Here is an 18,470-nt window from a genome sequence, read left to right as displayed (position 1 = left end):
ACGTTTCCTCCAGAAAACAGAAAGTCAGCCTAAGTGAATACCGTATAGAAGATGGTTTAAATAAATACACCGTGAAAATGGGCACAGTGAGGGAGGGGGCTTGACCCAGGCACAACCCACCGAGGGAGTGGCTTTCTCTGGAGTGGCCATTTATGGAATTCTCAGCTCCCCAGGTAGCTCAGTGGTAAAAAATCCGCCTGCCAATGTGGGAGATGCAGGTTCGATCTCAGGGTCGGGAAGATCCCCTGGAGAAGGAAATGGTAACCCATTCTGGTATTCTTGCCTGGGAAATCGCATGGACAGAGGAGCCTGTCTGTTGGACTACCGTCCACGGGGCCACAAAGAGTCGGACACGACTGAGCTCATGCACACACACGTCCCAATAACCGTGGGCCTGCAAGCCGCTCCAGTACTCTTGCCTAGAAAAATCCCATGGACAGAGGAGCCTGGTAGGCTGCAGTCCATGGGGTTGCTAAGTCGCACACGACTGAGCAACTTCACTTTCACTTTTCACTTTCACACATTGGAGAGGGAAATGGCAACCCACTCCAGTGTTCTTGCCTGGAGAATCCCAGGGACAGGGGAGCCTGGTGGGCTGCCGTCTATGGGGTCGCACAGAGTCGGACACGACTGAAGCAACTTAGCAGCAGCAGGAGCAGCAGAGGATGAGTTCAAAGGCTGCAGAGAGATGGAGAAACAGGCTAAATGAGTGGGCATGCCTGTCTGAGCTCAGGATATCTGGGCATCTACTCTCGGATGTTTTTCCTGAAATGGACAGAGGATGAGAGCACATTTGCTGGTGACTGACCCAAAGTAACAAAGTTAATGTGGACCAAACGGAAGGACCAGCGGGCCCATGCAAATGCACTCTGAGAAAAGAGAAGAAAGACCCTGGCATGTGGTGGGTCGCCGCAGTGGCTGCCCAGCACTGGTAAGCCACTGCTGGCCCCTGGGACCACATGAAATCCCACCCCAGGTCAGGCAGGCAGGGAGACTGAACTTAGGGCCACGCAGACAACTAGACTCAACAGAGAGGAAAGGCCCCGGGCTGTTCACAAGCCCCCAGATCACATTTATCTGCTTCGTTAGAACTGTTAGAGTCAAAGGTAAGAGAAACCCAGCATTCTGTCCATCCTGCAGCCTTTCGAAGACTATAGTTCTTCGGGAATGTTCTGAGAGCTACCATTACTCAAAGACAGAAGGGCTGGCCACTGGCTATATTATTTCACAGGCTGTATCTCACAATAGCCCAAGAGATAAGCAGTATCACCGCCTCCAGTCGACAGATGAGGAAACTGAGACATGGGAAGGCTGAGCAGCATTCCCAAGGCCACAGAGCTAGGAAGTGACAGAACCGTGTATAACTGAGTCACTCTGCCGGACAGCAGAGACTAACACAGCTGTAAACTAACTAGACTCCAGTACAACTCTTTTAAAAAGAAAGTGTTCCCTGGCGGCACAGTGGATAAGAATCCACCTGCCAGCGCAGGCAGGCCAGGTTTGATCCCTGTTCAGGGAACAAAGATCTCACATGACAATTAAGACCCAATTCAACCAAATAAATTTTTAAAAAATAATTAAAAAAAAAAAAAAAAGAAAGAGAGAGAGAGTCACCAAGATCCCCTTCCTAGAGATTCTGATCCCCCAGGTCTGAGAGAAAAGCCCAGGAAAGAATGGGAGAAGAAACCTCCATGGCTAAGTTCAATAACGTTAGCCTTAAAAATGGCACCAAGCTCTGGGCGGTGATGAGACAAGATTACAGGGAAAACTTCGCTCAAGGAGGGGAAAAGCTGACAGTGAAGCTGAACACTGACAAGGGCAGTGTAATACATTTAAGGGGGGAGGGGAAAGAGAAATCATGGAAGAGCTCTGACACAGGGACCTCTGTCTGTGTAGACTGGACTGTCATCCTACTGTGGTCACAAAGTCAAAAAAACAAACAAATCGTCTTGTCCAGCACCCATGCAAAAGTACTAAAGCAAAAGAAAACACGCTACCCACCGCCACCTATAAACTTAAGAGAATCATCCATACTGGGGACAAAGGTGGCTGCCCATGGAGAAAGAACTTGCGAAACCCCAGGACAGTCAGCTCAATGGGCTGTCATGGGGAGGGCACACTCAAAGGACCAGAAAGATTAAGGCCAATGAGCCCTGGGAGAGTCTAGCAAGTGAGAGAGATAAAACACGGTCCCAACCTTGACCGAAGCAGGTCAACACCCCCAATGAAGGCAATATAAATTGCCTTACTGGGTTTGGACAACTGTATGAGCGCAATCAGTGGGGGGCCCCTGGAGTCAGAACCAGAACTGTTTTCTAACCTCTGCGTAAGAAATCTGAAGGCGAATGCATGTGGGATGGCTAAGGTTGCAACGGGACCTTGCCCTCACCAGCTGGGTGACCAGTGGCACCAGCATGCTCCATTCAAAAGGGACAGAGCCAAGCCCTCCCTTGTCATACACCCTCCTAAAGGCATGGGTTTGGCCTGACGATGACTTTTCCTGTCTTCCAGGAGTTCTCAGAGATCTAGAGATGACTGGAAGAAGGGTAAACACAGATAGACACACTCCATCCTTCTCCAAGCACAATGGAACTGCTAACAGGAGTAACACAGACAGTGTTCTAGATTTTGTTTTAAGAACACAAAAATGCTTCCACAGGCCTGATCCTTAGCTTGCGTGTTGAAGCCACACTTTGTATTCTGAAGATGGATAGAGAACCATCACAGATGGGTTGAAGGTCTCCAGCCAGGGAGTGAACTAGGTTTAGAACTTACCATCTAGGGGCCACCACTGCTGCTCACCCATCCAGTGATTCTTGTCCAACACACTGGTCAAAGTCCTCGGGGAACCAGACCCAACTGACTATGGGGTTCAACAGATTCTCCCCAACACCCAGCCTCCCAGCCAAACTGTATACTCGCACACCCTGGGGCCTGCCCCATTCTTAGAAAACAACTGCTTTGTGTCTGAGCCCACCCGAAGAACTTCTGGCCTACATCATGCCTAAGCTCAGAAATGACCCTGTCTTTATTATTTTTTAAAATTAAAGTATCAGGACTTCCCTGGTTGTCCAGTGGCTAAGACTCCGCATTCCCAATGCAGGGGGCCCGGGTTCCAGCCCTGGTCAAAGAACTAGATCCCATGTGCCTCAACTAAAGATTCCACACGCCACAACTGAGACCCAGCACAGCCAAATAAATAAATACAAAAATAAAAATTAAAGTACCCTGTTACCCAGCAAGTCCCCTTTCTCATGGTCCCATGCGTGACAAACAGGCATGTCTGGCCATATTTACTGTAACAGCATTTGTATCAGTAGGGGGTTTGGAAATACCTTCAATGGCCATCAATTAGGCTAAATTAAACAACTGTTTGGGTGTGTGCTAAGTCGCTTCAGTCATGTCCAACTCTTTGTGACCCCATAGACTGTAGCCCACCAGGCTCCTCTGTCCATGGGATTCTCCAGGCGAATACTGCAGTGGGCTGCCATTCCCTTCTCCAGGGGATCTTCCCCACCGAGGGATCAAACCCACATCTCTCATGTCTTCCACACTGGCAGGCAGGTTCTTTACACTAGCGCCACCTGGGAAGCCCAAAAACAATGGTTTAAGGAAGGTTCTGCAGGAGTTAAAATCTGTGAGACCTATCCACAGTGACAGAAAGCCATCGCCAAGATGGAAGGGGGGTGGGGGGAACACAGCACTACTTGCAGTGCACTTTTTTTTCAGTTCTACAGGTATAAATGTAAGTATGTTAAGCATCTGAGAACACCAACAAACTCGTAACAGTGGTTAACCTCTGGGGAAGGACTGGGATTACAAGTGGTTGTTAAGGAAGATTTGGTTTTGCTCTGGAAGGTTTGCCTTTTTTTTTTTCCTACAGAGAATGTGTTCATGTACTACTTGTATAATGAAAATTGCATTTCACCAAGTGATTAAAAAAAAAAAAAAGAAACTGACCTTGTTCTGTACATTTCAGTCCTGTTTGGGGGCAATTTCTACCTAAATCTGCCATACAGTTCCCTCGGAGGCTGAAAGCAGAGTGGTGCAAAGCAATGGGCTGTGCAACACAGACCTTACTTTAAGTATTAGAATCCCAACTCTGTGACTCTGTGGATGGTTCAATGCATACAAGGAAGAGGCAAGAAAAAATGAGAAAAGCATGTCAGAGGGCTTCTGGGTAATATAAAGGGATGTCCTAGGAAAGATTTCAGTTGTTCGAGTTGAGTATTCCAGCTGTCCAACATTACACACTCACTCACACACACACAGACTTGCCCATAATGGCAGTGCTCACCCAACCACACGTAATCCACACCAGGGCCCCTAGCCAACCAGCTGTGCTTCAGACCCTTCCATCTAGGAATCAGGATTTCTAACATCAATTCCGATCCCATGGGTTCATGAGAAGGAAGAAGCTGACCACCACATCAGACAAGCTCCAAAATCTCATTTACTTCTGGGGACCCCCTAATCACACAAAACGCTGATCTTTTAAACAAACACACATACTCTCCACCTCCTCAAAACGCCACGCGAAAAGTCCATAGAAACACAAAAGTCTATTATTAAGGACCTAGGGTCACCCAAACTAGCCTAGGGTCTTAGAAATCAGAGTTGTGGTCCTTCTGGTTGCAGTGAGGATTCACTCAAAAAGGTCACAAGAACACCTCGGAGGTGATAGAAAGGTTCTGTCTCGGGAAGCATTTGTCAAAACTGATCAAACGGCACAGTTCAGATCTGAGCATTCCACTGTATGCAAATTACACCTCAATTTAAAAAGAAAACTGCCCCAGCACCGTTTCTCCCTGGCTGCAGCAGAACTCTGAGCTGTCCTATGAGCTATCTGAAATCTCTGCTGGGCAATGAAAAGTGCACAAGTACCATGGCGACAGTCACCATAAAAATAGATAGCAAGATTAAAATGGAGAGAGGACACAGGAATTTAAGAACGGCAAACCAGGAGCAAGTCGTGTTCGGCTGGAGAAGAAAAATAGAAAGAGGACAGGGAGGTTTTCATTCCACCACCACCACCACTCCCCCGCCCCGCTGCGCTTTGAAAAACAGCCACCCAGTGTGGTTGTTTTTACTAAAAGAGTTTTACGGCTTCCTAATACTCAAAGGACAAAAACGGCTGAGAGCTGTTATTTCTTATCGTGTTTTTCCTTAAAAAAAAAAAAACAAAATCTGATAGCCTAAGTTTTTCCCATACTCACTGTTATGTGGCCCAGGGAACTGATTCCGAGCAACTCAACAAGTGCAGTCGATGTGCCATATACTGTGTGAGATCCAAGTGATGCTGAGATAAAGGCGGCCTGAGCCCTTCATCATCAAACGCACAGAGATTTCCCACTTCAGTTCTCAGAGTTCTGTCTGTACTTTTCACATACATCTAAAACTGACGCCCCCCTAGGTATGCACCCCGAAATTATTCCACATGAGGAAAGCACTTTCGGGCTTCCCTGGCAGCTCAAAGGTAAAGCATTTGCCTGCCAATGCAGGGGACACAGGTTCAATCCCTGGTCCAGGAGGACTCCACGTGCCTGGGAGCAACTAACCCCACACGCCACAACTACAGAGCCTGTGCTCTAGAGCCTGGGAGCCGCAACTGCTGAAGCCGCCGAACCATAGAGCCCACGCTCCGCAACAAGAGAAGCCGCTGCGACGAGAAGCCCGCGGACCGCGACTGGACAGCGCCCCCACCCGTCTCAACAAGGGAAAAGCCTGCATAGCCGCAAAGACTCAGTCCAGCCAAAAAATAAAATTTTTAAAAAAGCACTTTCTTGCCTAATACTGATTGTTTCAAATGCCAAAAGGCAGGCATGAATGGCCTGGTGACATAAATCTTGCATTCTTCTCCAAAAGATGAGATAAACCTCTATTCTCCTTGCGGAATTTCTGAGAAACATTTGCTATGTGAGTTATCCCTGACAGTGCTCCCAACAAAAGGAATCCAAAAATACCAGCAAGAAAATCTAAAACGTTTAACCAGAGCGGATTCTAAATAAACCATATATTTAAGTAAAATTTAGGCAAAATTAAACTTCCACACGGAAGCAACAAATAAAAAAAAAGTGAAAACAAAAACGTTTACTCAAATCACAAATTTACTGTCTAATATAAAATAACACTAACATATGCATTTCTGGAAAATCCCACCCCAAAGTTTCTTTATCTGTTCCTTGCTGTCACTGTCACTAGATTCACAGAGCAGCCACAAGGGTCAGACTCATCCCTGGTGTCAGGATGGCATTTAACGTGCTGAGGGCCTTCCAGGCAACTCAGATGGTAAAGAATCAGCCTGCAATGCAGGTGACTTGGGTTCGAGGTTCGATCTCTGGGTCCAGAAGATCCCCAGGAGAAGGAAATGGCAACCCACTCCAGTATTCTTCCTTGGAGAATTCCCATGGACAGAAGAGCCTGGCGGGCTGTAGTCCGTGGGGTCACAAAGAGTCGGACACGATCGAGTGACTGAGCACAGTAACAGTAACCTGGTAATATAAATCTGCCTGGAAACCATGGGGAAGGAGACAGTCAAGGACACTTCCAGGTCCTCCCCAGCCAAGCAGAGGACCCCAGGAGTCAACTGAAGGCCCCCATCTTGATTCATTCACTATACTGAATACAACTGCCCAAAAAACACGTTAGTCTTCCATATGTCAACACACTTTGTTTATTGTTATTTGCCATCTCCACTCCACCTCTGTCTTCTCGGTCTTCCTAAAGACAAAATTCAATTTTCAGCAGTCCTGGCCACAAACTGACTCCTGAGACACCACTCAATAGTTCTCTTCTTCCTTTCTAAAATTACCCCAGCGGATTTCTTGAAAATGTTGGGACCCACTTATTAACATTTTCTAAAAAGCTTACAATAATGATGTTGACCCTAGTACTGTACAATTAGAGGTATATCCTTATTTCACATTGTCTTTCAGCTTTGACAAGTCACACAATAACCTAAGAATTGGAAAGGACTTTGGAAGCCAGCCTAATTCTTGTTCTCTTCTACAGCACCCTTAATCCACAGCATTCAGGCCAAGTTGAATACCTCCAATGATGGGGAGCTCACTACTCCATGGGAAGACATTACCACTGTTTGTCAGACCTGCCAACTAGAAAATTCCTCTGATGGTCCAGTGGCTAAGACTCCACACTCTCAGTGCAGGGGTTTGACCCCTGGTCAGGGAACTAGATCCCACATGCTGCAACTAAGAGTTCAAATGTCGGAACTAAAGATCCTGCATGGCAAAAAGGATCAAAGATTCTGTGTGCCGCAACTGAGATTTGGCACAGCTAAATAAAAAAATCAAATTAAAAAAAAATTCCTTTTCCGACAGAACTGAAATCTGGTCTCCCAGTCTTTATGGTTTAAAGGAACCTTAAAGCTCATCACCTTCAGTGTAATCATTCAACAGGTAAGGAATCACGTAAAGCAATCATTCTACAGAGGAAGAATCTGAAGCCAGAGAGGATAAAGTAATTGTCCCATCCATTGGTCATATTCTAACACGAGGAGCAGAAATGAAAAAGTCAATAACCATGAAAATATTTTAAAGCTCTACTGGGTACCCACGCCCCTGAGTATACTCCTGTCATTTCTAATCCCACAGCACCCCAGTCTCCTTCCTGTGGGTAAAGTCTTCTTTGTTCATGTTTCCTTTAAATCATAGCCCCACAGTGGTCCAGATGTCACAAGACCAGCATGGTCTTGACATTAGTGAGTTAATTATCTGGTTTTAATGTCATTAAAACCAGATCCTGTGATTGGACTGATGAATTTCTGATTCAGTTATGAACAGGATTTGAATTCTAAAATAGTGCTTGCCCAGTGGCTCAGATGGTAAAGAATCTGCCTGCCAAGGCAGCAGACCAGGGTTTGATTCCTGGGTTGGGAAGATTCCCCCTAGAGAAGGGAATGGCTACCCACTCCAGTATTCTTGCCGGGAGGATTCCATGGACAGTGGGGCCTTGTGGGCTACAGTCCATGGGGTCGCAAAGAGTCAGACACGACTGAGCAACTAACACTAACGTCTAAAAAAGCCTCATGTTACTCGGGGCTCCCATTAAACTTGTGAACAACAGAACAATCTCAAACTTTTCCCCACATGATCTGTCCCCTCCTTGGCACCTGGAGGGCCACTGGGGCCACACTGTGCTTGTCTGTTTGACTGCTGGTCTCCTGCTTTCAATCAGATCATCAAATTCAGGTCAGAGATTGAGTCTTCTTTGGTGACTCCAGTCAGTGCTTGACACATGGCAGGTAAATAACTCCAGATTAGTCACGGAATGAATCATCTGCCTTTACCCCATCCTGCCCCTGAACCATAAAATGTTTTTCAAAAACAGTGCTCAGGAGAGTCAAGAGACAAACCGCAGGCTGGGAGAAAATATTTGCAAAGGACACATCTGATAAAGGACTATCATCCATACTATACAAAGAACTCTTAAAACACAACAGTAAGAAAGCAAACAACTCAATGTTAAAAAGCGAGCCAAAAACCTTAACAGATTCCTCACCAAAGAAGACATACAGATAACCAAAAAAGCACATGAAAAGATGTGCTCACAAGTCATTAGGGAAATGCAAATTAAAATGATACCGCTACCCACCGATGAGAATGGCCAAAATCCAGATAACTGACAACGCCAAATGCTGGTGAGGATACAGAGCAACAGGAACTCTCATTTATTGCTGGTGGGAATGCAAAGTGGAGCAGCCACTTTGGAAAACAGTTTGGTGATTTCTTCCAAAACTAAACACTCTCTTACCATACGATTCAGCAGTTGCATTCCTTGGTATTTATCCAAAGGAGCTGAAAAATTACATCCACATGAAAACCTGCACACAGATGTTTACAGCAGCTTCATTCATAATGACTGCCCATACTTGGAAGCAACCAAGGTGAACAGATAAATACACTGTGCTATATCCAGATAATGGGATATTATTCAGTGCTAAAAAGAAATGCTGAAAAGAATCTTACTACCAAGCCAGGAAAGGATATGGAGGAAGATTAGATGCATATTATCGAGTGACACAAGACAATCTGAAAAGACAACACACTGTACAATTCCGATGATACAACATTCTAGAAAAAGCAAAACTGTGGAGCCAGTAAAAATAAACGGGGCTACCTGGGGTTAGGAAGAGGGATGGATGAACAGGCTGAGCACAGAGGATTTTAGGGCAGTGAAAATACTCTATATGATACTGTAATAGTGGATACATTTGTCCAAAATCAGAATATCCTAATATAAACTATGGATTTTGGGTGATTAGTAATTGTCAGCGTAGGTTCATCAGTTACAACAAATGTACCATCTGGTGGGGGATGTTGATGGCTGGAGAGGCTATGCATGTGAGGGGCAAGGAGTATGTCGGAAATTTCTGTATCTTCCTCTCAATTTCGCTGTGAATATAAAACTGCTCGAGAAAATAAAGTATATTTTTAAAAATATATATATGGGAGTGTTTTTCCCACTGTGACATACATACACCCTATAAAAAATATAAATAGCAAACTTAAAACATTAAAAAAAAAGTCACTCAACTCATCTATCTAGAAGTAACCAATATTAGTATTTTGGTATTAGAATTATTGGAATACTTCCTTCCAGTCATTTTCTATACACTTTTTTATTTTAAGATCTGAAATCACAGGGGCTTCCTGGGTGGCTCAGTGGCAAAGATTCCGCCTGCCAACGCAGGAAACACAGGTTCGATCCCTGATCCGGGAGGATCCCACATGCCTTGCAGCAACTAAACCTGTGTGCCACAACTACTGAGCATACTGCTCAATAGTTCAACTATTGCTGCTCAACTATTGCTCAACTATTGCTGCAGCTGCTGAAGCCTGCGTGCCCTCGAGCCCGTGCGACACAACACGGAAGCCCCCACCACGAGAAGCCCGCACATCACAACTGCGGAGGAGCCCCCGTTCGCTGCAACGAGGGAAAAGCCCACGAGCGGCAGCAAAGACCCGGCACATCCAGAATAAGTAGAACTACTTTCAAAAAAACTTAAAAAGATTTGAAATCACACTGTAGATGCTCCTTAACTTTTCGCAGAAACATCTGTCCATGTTATTTTAAAATGTTCCTAAACATGATTTTTAATGCTGTAATATTCCATGATGAAGACACATCCATCAGAATCACTTATGGATTACTTCCTGCCCAGTCACACTACTGGGGGTGTTTCCAATTTTTCATTATCGTTTAAGAAAAAACACTCCGAATAATCTCTGTGTACAAAACATCATGTACATTTGGGACGTGGTCTCCAGGAGGGGGATTATCTTACCAGAACGTATAAGCATTAAAATTCAAAATTTAAAAACTAAATCAGACTTTACATTTATCCCTTACGGAATTTGTTCTTTAAATTTGAGCCCTCATTCTGTATATCTCTGAATCCTGGTTTATCTACTAAATAAGCAGTTCCTCCCACCTCTACACTGTCAACAATGCTGACAAATATACCTTCTGTATCTTCATCCACAATGATGGAAACAAATGATGAACAGCTTAACGCCAAGAATAGAACCCTATGGCACTCATTTTTAGACCCCTTTCCAGGCTGACTCAGTGCCACTAATTAAGTTTTTGCATACAACTGTCAAATTAAATTAATACCACCACCCAGCCCACATTCCACCACTTATTTTATATGGACCATCCTACCTAGAGAAACTGATAAATACTTTACTAAAGCCAAAGTGTACCATAGCTGACACATGGCTTCTCTGATGTAGTAACTGAGCCGTTATATAAAACAGGAAATGGGGGACTTCCCTGGTGGTCCAGTGGTTAAGAATCCACCTTCCGATGCAGGGAATTCGGGTTCCAACCCTGCTTGGGGAGCTAAAACCCCACGTGCTGTATCTAGAGAAGCCCTCGCACTACAACTAGTGAGCCCACAGGCGTTCTGGAGCCCACACAATGCAATGAAAGACTCCGTGTTGCAACTGAGCTCTAATGTGGCCAGTAAATAAATAAATGAAGATATAAAGTGAAAGAGGGGCATTGGACACTTATTTTTAAAAAAGCAGGAAATGGGTTTTAATTTGATATGATTCGGCAGACTTCTGGTTATCCTTGCATCCTATGGTCACGTATTTTTAAGCAATTTGGCAAAAAGTATTTCAACTTTTTTTTTTTTTTTACAAAGACTGTATTTTAGGGGCTTCTCTGGTAGCTCAGTGGTAAAGAATCCACCTGCTAATGCAGGAGACACTGGTTCAATCCCTGGGTCAGGAAGATCCCACATGGGCAGCACAGCTAAGCCCGTGCGCCACAGCTACTGAGCCTGTGCTCCAGAGCCTGGGAGCCTCAACTACTGAGACCACACGCAGCAACTACTGAAGCCCACTGGTCCTCCAGCCCTTGCTCCCCAACAGGAAAAGCCACCGCAATGAGAAGCCTGAGCACCACTGCTAGAGAGTAGCCCCCGCTCGCTGAAACTAGAGGAAAGCCCACACAGCAACACAGACGCAATACAGTCCTCAATAAAGAGATTTTCTTAAAAACTGTATTTTAAAATAGGCCGCACATCTGTAAAAAGCAGGGTGGCTCTTCAGTCCCTGTCACCTGTGGCTTCCCCCGGGGATGGACTGTCAATCACGGGTACTTATGGACCCCCTAGTTTTCTAGGAGTCATTTGCACTCATACCTGGTCTTGAACCAATTATTATATAGTCATTATGCATCCTGGATTATCAGTCTCTGGGTCCTGGAAGCCCACCTCCGAGACCACCCTAGGAAGGATTTAAGAGAAGAAATGACACCGTCTCCTTTACCATTTCTTTATTATTGACTCACAGAACCAAAGCTCCTGAGAACCCAATGTCAAATGGCACTTGTGACTCACATCTCACCAAATTATTACCTCAACATGGTTCCCAGAAAGTACGTGCCAGGAGTCACCATCTAACCAGGCCAGCCAGAAGTGGAAAGGGGGAGAACTGAGAGATCCTGGGGGCCACTAGAAACCGGCCTCACCAGAGAATATAGTCCAAGGCCATCTCTAATTAGTACCATTCCAATCATCAGGAAAATATTTCAAAGTGCCAGCCGGCAGCAACTCAAAAAATACTACTGACAAGCCTCAAATAAGTCATCTGCACACAAAGCTCTCAAATTCAGTGTCACACTCCTACCCGAATCCTCTGGTGGCAATCCCAAATTCCCTCCTTGGCCTCTGAGTCTCTTGGAAACTCAGGTCACAAACCCAAAGGCCTGCAGAGCTGAGCAGGGAACTGATATCAACTGGATTAAAGCAGCGGAGAGCAGGGGAACCTGAATGGCTGTCGGCCCACCCTCCCCCACAAGGGTGGTGCTGTCTCCCATCTCCAGGGGTCAGCTGCCACTCAGTTGCACAGGCCAGCCTGATCTGACTTTTTAAGAGAGTTCCAACTTCAGAGGTTTATCTGGACTGCTCCTGATTTTTGAAAACCTCTGTGGGGCAGAAAACCTCCCAGGGACAACCCCAGTCTGCAAACTGAACACATTCTTCGGGCCTCCTGTTTACAACCCCTCCACTACCCTTTGATCCTAACCAACCTTTCCAGTCTGACTGCTCCCTCCTCTTTCACAAGGACCTCTTCTGCACACTGTGTACACCCCTAACCCCTGGCCGCGGGCTCCCACCTGTGCAGCATCATAGTGATAAACCTCCTACCTGTGAGGCACCATGAACTACCACAAAGGAATCACCCCAGACTTCCTTCCCTATTTCAGAAGTTTTTTCCAAGTCACACAAGCATAGCTCCTTCCCTTGTACCCTGTGGCTACTTATTTTTCATCTTGGCATTGCATCACCTTGCCTTGCTCCTTAATCACAGGCAGACCTTATCTCTCATGGAGCCTGTAAACTTTCAGTCCCTTCCTCATGCTTCCTTCCACCTTCAGCACTAATCAGAGGCGCTCTGCACAGAAGCAGTTTACTCAATACTTTTTCGATGTGAAAATGCTCTTTAACTGTTTTCCTAACTGTGAGTTATGATCCATTACAGACTCATTATGTTGACTTGGTGGAAGACAATAAGCATTTGTAAATGAAAAGTAATAGAACAGAAAATAAAAGTATCAGGATTGAGATTGACATATACACACTGTGCTGTGCTGAGTTGTGTCCAACTCTCTGCGACCCCATGGACTGTAGCCCACCAGGCTCCACTGTCCATGGGATTTCCCAGGCAAGAATACGGGAGTGGGTTGCCATTTCCTCCTCCAGAGAATCTTTCCAAGCCAGGGATCAAACTCGTGTTTCCTGTGTCTCCTGCGTTGCAGGCGGATTCATTAGCCACTGAGCCATCAGGAACTAACAAGAAGCTACCGTATAGCACAGGAACCTCTATGCAACTCTGTAATGATCCATATGGGAAAAGGAGCTACGAAAGAGTGGATGTATGTATATGAATAACTGATTCACTCTGCTGTACCCTGAAAAACAACATTGTAAATCAACGATACTCCAATAAAAATTCATTAAATAAAAATATCAGAGGAGATTGCACCAAGCAAAAGAGGTAGTACTCATGAACTTAAATTAGGTTTTTACATACATGATTGGGTGTACTAGTTTATGATGTAAATTTTATTTCTTAATGTAGGTCATGGTTGAAACAGTGTAGAAAACACTGTTCTGTAATCAGTAGATTAGTTCTAGCGGTGCTCCATGTAACATTTTTTTTTTTTGACAGTCATATATTCCCTAAAAAAAAAAAAAAATCTGATGGCCACCTCTCCCCATATGAGCCAGTTTGCCCTGCTAATTCATTGATCCTGCATCTCAGAGGAAGAAGGAGACTAAGTAGCTGCAATTACATTGTCACTCATTCTGCAACTCTGTGCAATCATATCCTTCAAATTCACCAGCCCTGGGATGTTGCAAGTTGAGGCTTGGGGAATTTGTTCAGTAAATCACTCTTGCTCAGCCTTGCAACAGAAAAGCAGAATTCAGAGCTCAGGAGAAGCACCCTCTGCAGACAGGCAGGTGGCTGGCTTCCTGCGACCCGGCTAGGGCTCCAGTTAGGAGGAACCTGGCCCTGGAAAAGGCACTATCCCACATTTGGGTCCAAAATTTCCTCCTTCCTCTTTTAGGTCATCTGGCTGTCCCCTTGTCTTGTTGCTTCCCCCACGCACACCTGCAGTGGGACACTAGGACTAGACTGAAGGTCTCTGTTGAGAGCAAAACTCAACACGTTTCAAAGTCCAGCAATTTATGTGCTTAGTGAATTCCATTCCGGTTCCCACCATTCTCCAATCCCTCCCTCCCAGTTAGAAGAAAAAGTGTCCATATTCCTTGGAGCCTCAATTCCTCTGAGCTGCTTTGCTAACTTCAGGTTCAGGACCAGGTGATGTCATCTGAATGGCAAGATAGAACAAAGCCTTCCAACTCAGACCCCAGATCCCCTCACCAACATCCTCTACTGCACCCCCCATGACCAGGAAGACACTCATCAGAGTGCCTTCTGTCCCCTGGCTCCAGCAGCCTTTCCCACCCTATACACCCTGGTTTCCCACCAATCTCAGGGCTGCAGTTGCTAGCAGGATACCTATGTTTCAACTTCTTAGCAAACAAAAGAAACTTCTCTGCAGCCCTAGTATCAATTACTTCTCTACAAAACACACATTTCCGATTTCTCCAGTTACCAAGCACAGCAGCTCCAAGGCCCTGGCGTGTAATCAATTTCCACAAAGAATTAATTTGCATTCATCTCCTCCTTCACCCTGCCCCTGTCAACAGATTATTTAAACCGTAATGCTTCTAAAACTCATCCACTTTTGTATTTCCAGTTACCCCAGTCCAAATCCTCAGCATTCCACAACTGTTAACAGCCTACTAATTTGTCTCGTAACATAACTTTTCAAAGGTCTTCCCTGGTGGCTCAGCAGCAGAGAATCTGCCTGCCAATGCAGGAGACTCGGGGTCAACACAGGTTTGATCCCTGGGTCAGGAAGTTCCCCTGGAGGAGGAAATGGCAACCTACTCCAGTATTCTAGCCTGGAAAATCTCATGGACCGAGGAGCCTGGAGGAGGGCTACAGTCCATGGGGTCGCAAAAAGTCAGACTAAACAACATTACTTTTCAAAATCTTTCCAAAGACCCTCTCGTGACATCACTCTCTGGCTCAGAAACCTTGACTGTCTCCCCAGTACACACAGAGTAAAGTCTCAGCCTGGCCTTCTAGGATGTTTACAACCTCCATCATTGTCCTTCCCCATCTTTACTCCTACTGCTCAAGAAACATCCCCAGGTCTGACCAAGGATATCTCCTGTCTCTCAGGAAAGTCATGTCCGTTTGCACCTTGTGGCCCACCTGAAGGGTCTCTGGGAAAACAGTTCTGTGATTCCTACCCTATTCCTTCTCTGAACTCCAACAGCATCTATTCTACACTTTGCAGCTTGACAGGTAATTGTGCCCTATCTTGAAGCCTTATTTCCCATGCTCAAGTCTTTCTGTCTCCCCTCTGAGATGATAAACCCTGGAGGGAATCATCTCCTGTATCTTTTACATTCTCCTCACTGAATACCTGTCTGAACCTCTTCTCCTCCAATATGCAATCCCTTTCTGACCTCTCACACCTGTTACTTCTTCCTCCCCTACCTCTGGCCTTTGCCAGAGTTATTTTCGACGTGCATAATTGACTTCATAACTTAGGACTCTAAGTCCAGTCCCCAGCTCTGACCTTGCCTTTGACAGTCCCCCTGTCCCCCATCATTTAGTCACTCAGGCAGTCAGAGTATATTAATTGGAACTTGAGCTCTCAAATCACTTCCACCTTTCCTTGGGTGCTCTCTCCCAGACAGCCTGGCATGGTGCTGAGAAGGCCTGCAGTCCCCCAAAGGTACCTATGGAATTGAACTTAATTGCTGTTTTCTGGTGTTTTGAGTGTCCTGGGACCCGGAATCTCTATTTACAGAAAACCTTATGAGGATGTCAAAAAGGCCTTGGATACCTGTTGACCACTTGCAGGCAAAACGCACCATATGGGGTGTAAAGAACGGATCGGTGGCCTGCAGGTAACCCCTGCACCTGGCTGCCTGACATCTGGAGAACGCTCGCCTGCAGGAAGCTCTCCAAAGTCACCGGGCATTGGCCAAGGCCGTCTGAAACCAAGAGGCAACGGAACCCCCTCGTCCCCTGGCAGGTGAGCTTCTTTAGATTTCTGAGTCCGTCCTAAAATGAAGGCGCTGAGCCCCGAACTCCCAGGCAGGGAAGAAAACGCTGCCTTGGAAACTGTTTGCACACGACAAACTCCCCGTTCAGGCCCCCACCCGGGCACCCCACAAGCCCTCAGTGCCTGCGCCCCGGGCTGCCGGCGAGGAGAGGCAGGGTGAAGGCGCGCAGAAGGAAGCAGGGGGTGGACAGAAGGGCAGAAGTGGACCGGGAGGGTGGGGGCCGGCCCCCGAGGTGGAGGGTGTGTCACGCCGCGCGTCCCGGAGCCCGGCACTCGCCCGCCCGGCCGCTCGGCGGAGCGGGCAGGAACGCGCGGGGCGCCGGCACGACTGGGCCTGCCGCCCAGCCGGAAAGGGTCAGGGAGGGGGCAGGCCACCCTCCGGCGGAGAGGCGACTCCGGACCGGCGCTCAAAGTTGGGGAGGGGATTCCTCGACGAGCGTGATAAACAAGGCGGCGCGCGGGAGGTGGGAGGGCGCGAGGCCGCCCCCCTCCCGGCCGGCGCGGCCACCGCCGCAGCGCCCCCGCGCCCCGGCCGGCCGCTGCCCCGGCGGCGCCCGCCCCCCGGCCCGCCGGCCCGGCCCCCGCGGGCGTGCAGAGCGTGGGAAGTTCCCGGGCCGCCCCCCGTCCCCGGGCTGCAGCGCCGCGAGGTCCTCGCGCAGCTCACCTCGCCCCGCCACGAGTGGCGGCGCGGGCCGGGCAGCTCCCCCTCGGACAGCTCGGCTCGGTTCGGGGCTGCGGCTGCCGCCGCCCCCGCCCGCCCGCCCGGCGCGGCCCACCGCCCCGCTCCGCTCCGCCGCGGCCGCCCGCCCGCCGAGGCTCCGTTCGCGCCCACCTGGCCGGCCTGCCCTCCCTCTCCGGGACACTGCGCTCACGTACGCGGCCGCGGCCACAACCCGGCCCGGATTCCCAGCCCGGGAAGGGAGCGGAGGCGCGCGCCAGCCAGCAAGCGCCGGGGCCAGGCTGGAGACACACCCCCTAGCCGCCCTCCCCGCGCGCGCCCCGGACCCCGGCGCCGCGCGCACCCGCGCCCGCGCCCCCGCCGCGCGCCCGGCGTGCACACCCCGGCCGCCAGTAGACAGTGGGCGCTCAATAAGTGCCGAGCGACTCCTCGCGCACATGCGCACTTGAACGTGACCGAGGGGCGACGCCCCCCGCCTCCCCCCACCGCCACCCCCAAATCCCACCCGGCGGCTGCAGCCCCGAACCAAACTTGAGTGTTTGCCTGTTTTTACTTGAACCGCCAACCGAGCCAAAGTTTCGCGCTGGTGTTTTTCCAGGCCGGGCTCTGGGACCGGCTTCACCGAGACAGGCCGAGCTCGCCCCAGGGCGGGAAAGGCCGCCAGCAGGCTCCGGGCGCCACCGACGGACGCTGGGCGGCAGCAATGGAGACCCAGGCCGCGCAGCCCCGGCCCGCCGAGCGAGAACGAAAGGCCGGAGGGAGTGAACGTTGCAACCAACCTTTCCATCTTCCTTTGCTTTAATGTTTTCTTCTCCATTTTATGACATTTTACTCGAGCTCACTCGTTTGTAGTTGTAAAGTGAGGCGTTTTTTTACTGTTTCTGGAATTAACAGGAGAGAAAGTTAACTATTAGCTTTCAGCCCTTATGTAAACAATACCAGTTGCTTTTGGCACCGTTAGGCTCTGGCTTTTGTATAATTTGTAACGAGGAGAATTGAAGCTGTTCCATTGTGTTGCTCTGTGTTTTTCAGAGATAAGACCAGAGCCACAACGGTAGTGAAGGGCCCTAGTGCCTGTATGCGTGGGCAAATAGATTCATATTCAAGTAAATTTAAAGGATAGAAGAAACCAATCCTCTACCCCCAAAAGTTTTAAAATATTTTTGGACTTACTTGTTGAGTTTGCAGTCAGTTCACCTTCAATTTGAAGTGTCCTGTTTTTCTTGCAGTGAGACGGTGGGGAGTGTGCAGGAAAGGACTAGAGGCTTTGCAGTCAGACAAGCCTGGTTTGCAATCCTGATTTTACTGTCGAACTACTTTTATGCTTTTCAGCAGGTTCTTTTTTTATCTGAACCTCAGTTTCTTTATCTGTAAGATGAAATAAAAAACATGGGTACAGTGCCTAGCTCACACCAAAGAAACACTAAATATTCTTTCCTTTCCCTCATGGTCCACCATTTGTTAACATAAGAAAAATCGCCTTTAAAAAACTCCAAAGTCCCTAAAGGATATCAGTGCTCAACTAGGGGTGACTTTTGCCCCCTAGAGACATTTTGGCAGTGTCTGGAAGTATTTTTGATTGTCACACCTGGGAGCAGTGGTGCTC

The 18,470-nt window shown here is 47.8% G+C and overlaps 1 protein-coding gene across 4 annotated transcripts in view; it reads right to left on the bottom strand.

Annotated features, from left to right (window-relative positions):
• The window catches only part of ZNF395 (zinc finger protein 395), a 49,503-nt gene extending 31,349 nt beyond the window's left edge, over nucleotides 1–18,154 (bottom strand). The window contains exons 1-2 of one of the 4 annotated variants that reach the window (XM_055428080.2): nucleotides 18,038–18,154; nucleotides 17,644–17,745 (exon numbers count right to left, since the gene is read on the bottom strand). In XM_055428080.2, coding sequence (XP_055284055.1) covers nucleotides 17,644–17,681 — 38 coding nt within the window. In that variant the 5' untranslated portion in view covers nucleotides 17,682–17,745; nucleotides 18,038–18,154. The other 3 variants (XM_055428085.2, XM_055428086.2, XM_055428083.2) reach the window with 3 other exon arrangements.
• Between the last annotated feature and the right edge of the window lie 316 nt (nucleotides 18,155–18,470).

This window comes from Moschus berezovskii, chromosome 7 (assembly GCF_049115385.1).
Source record: "Moschus berezovskii isolate FMDL1 chromosome 7, NW_MosBer_1.0, whole genome shotgun sequence".
NCBI lineage: Eukaryota > Metazoa > Chordata > Mammalia > Artiodactyla > Moschidae > Moschus > Moschus berezovskii.
Note: the sequence above shows the minus strand (reverse complement) of the source record. Positions and strands in the feature narration are given on the sequence as shown.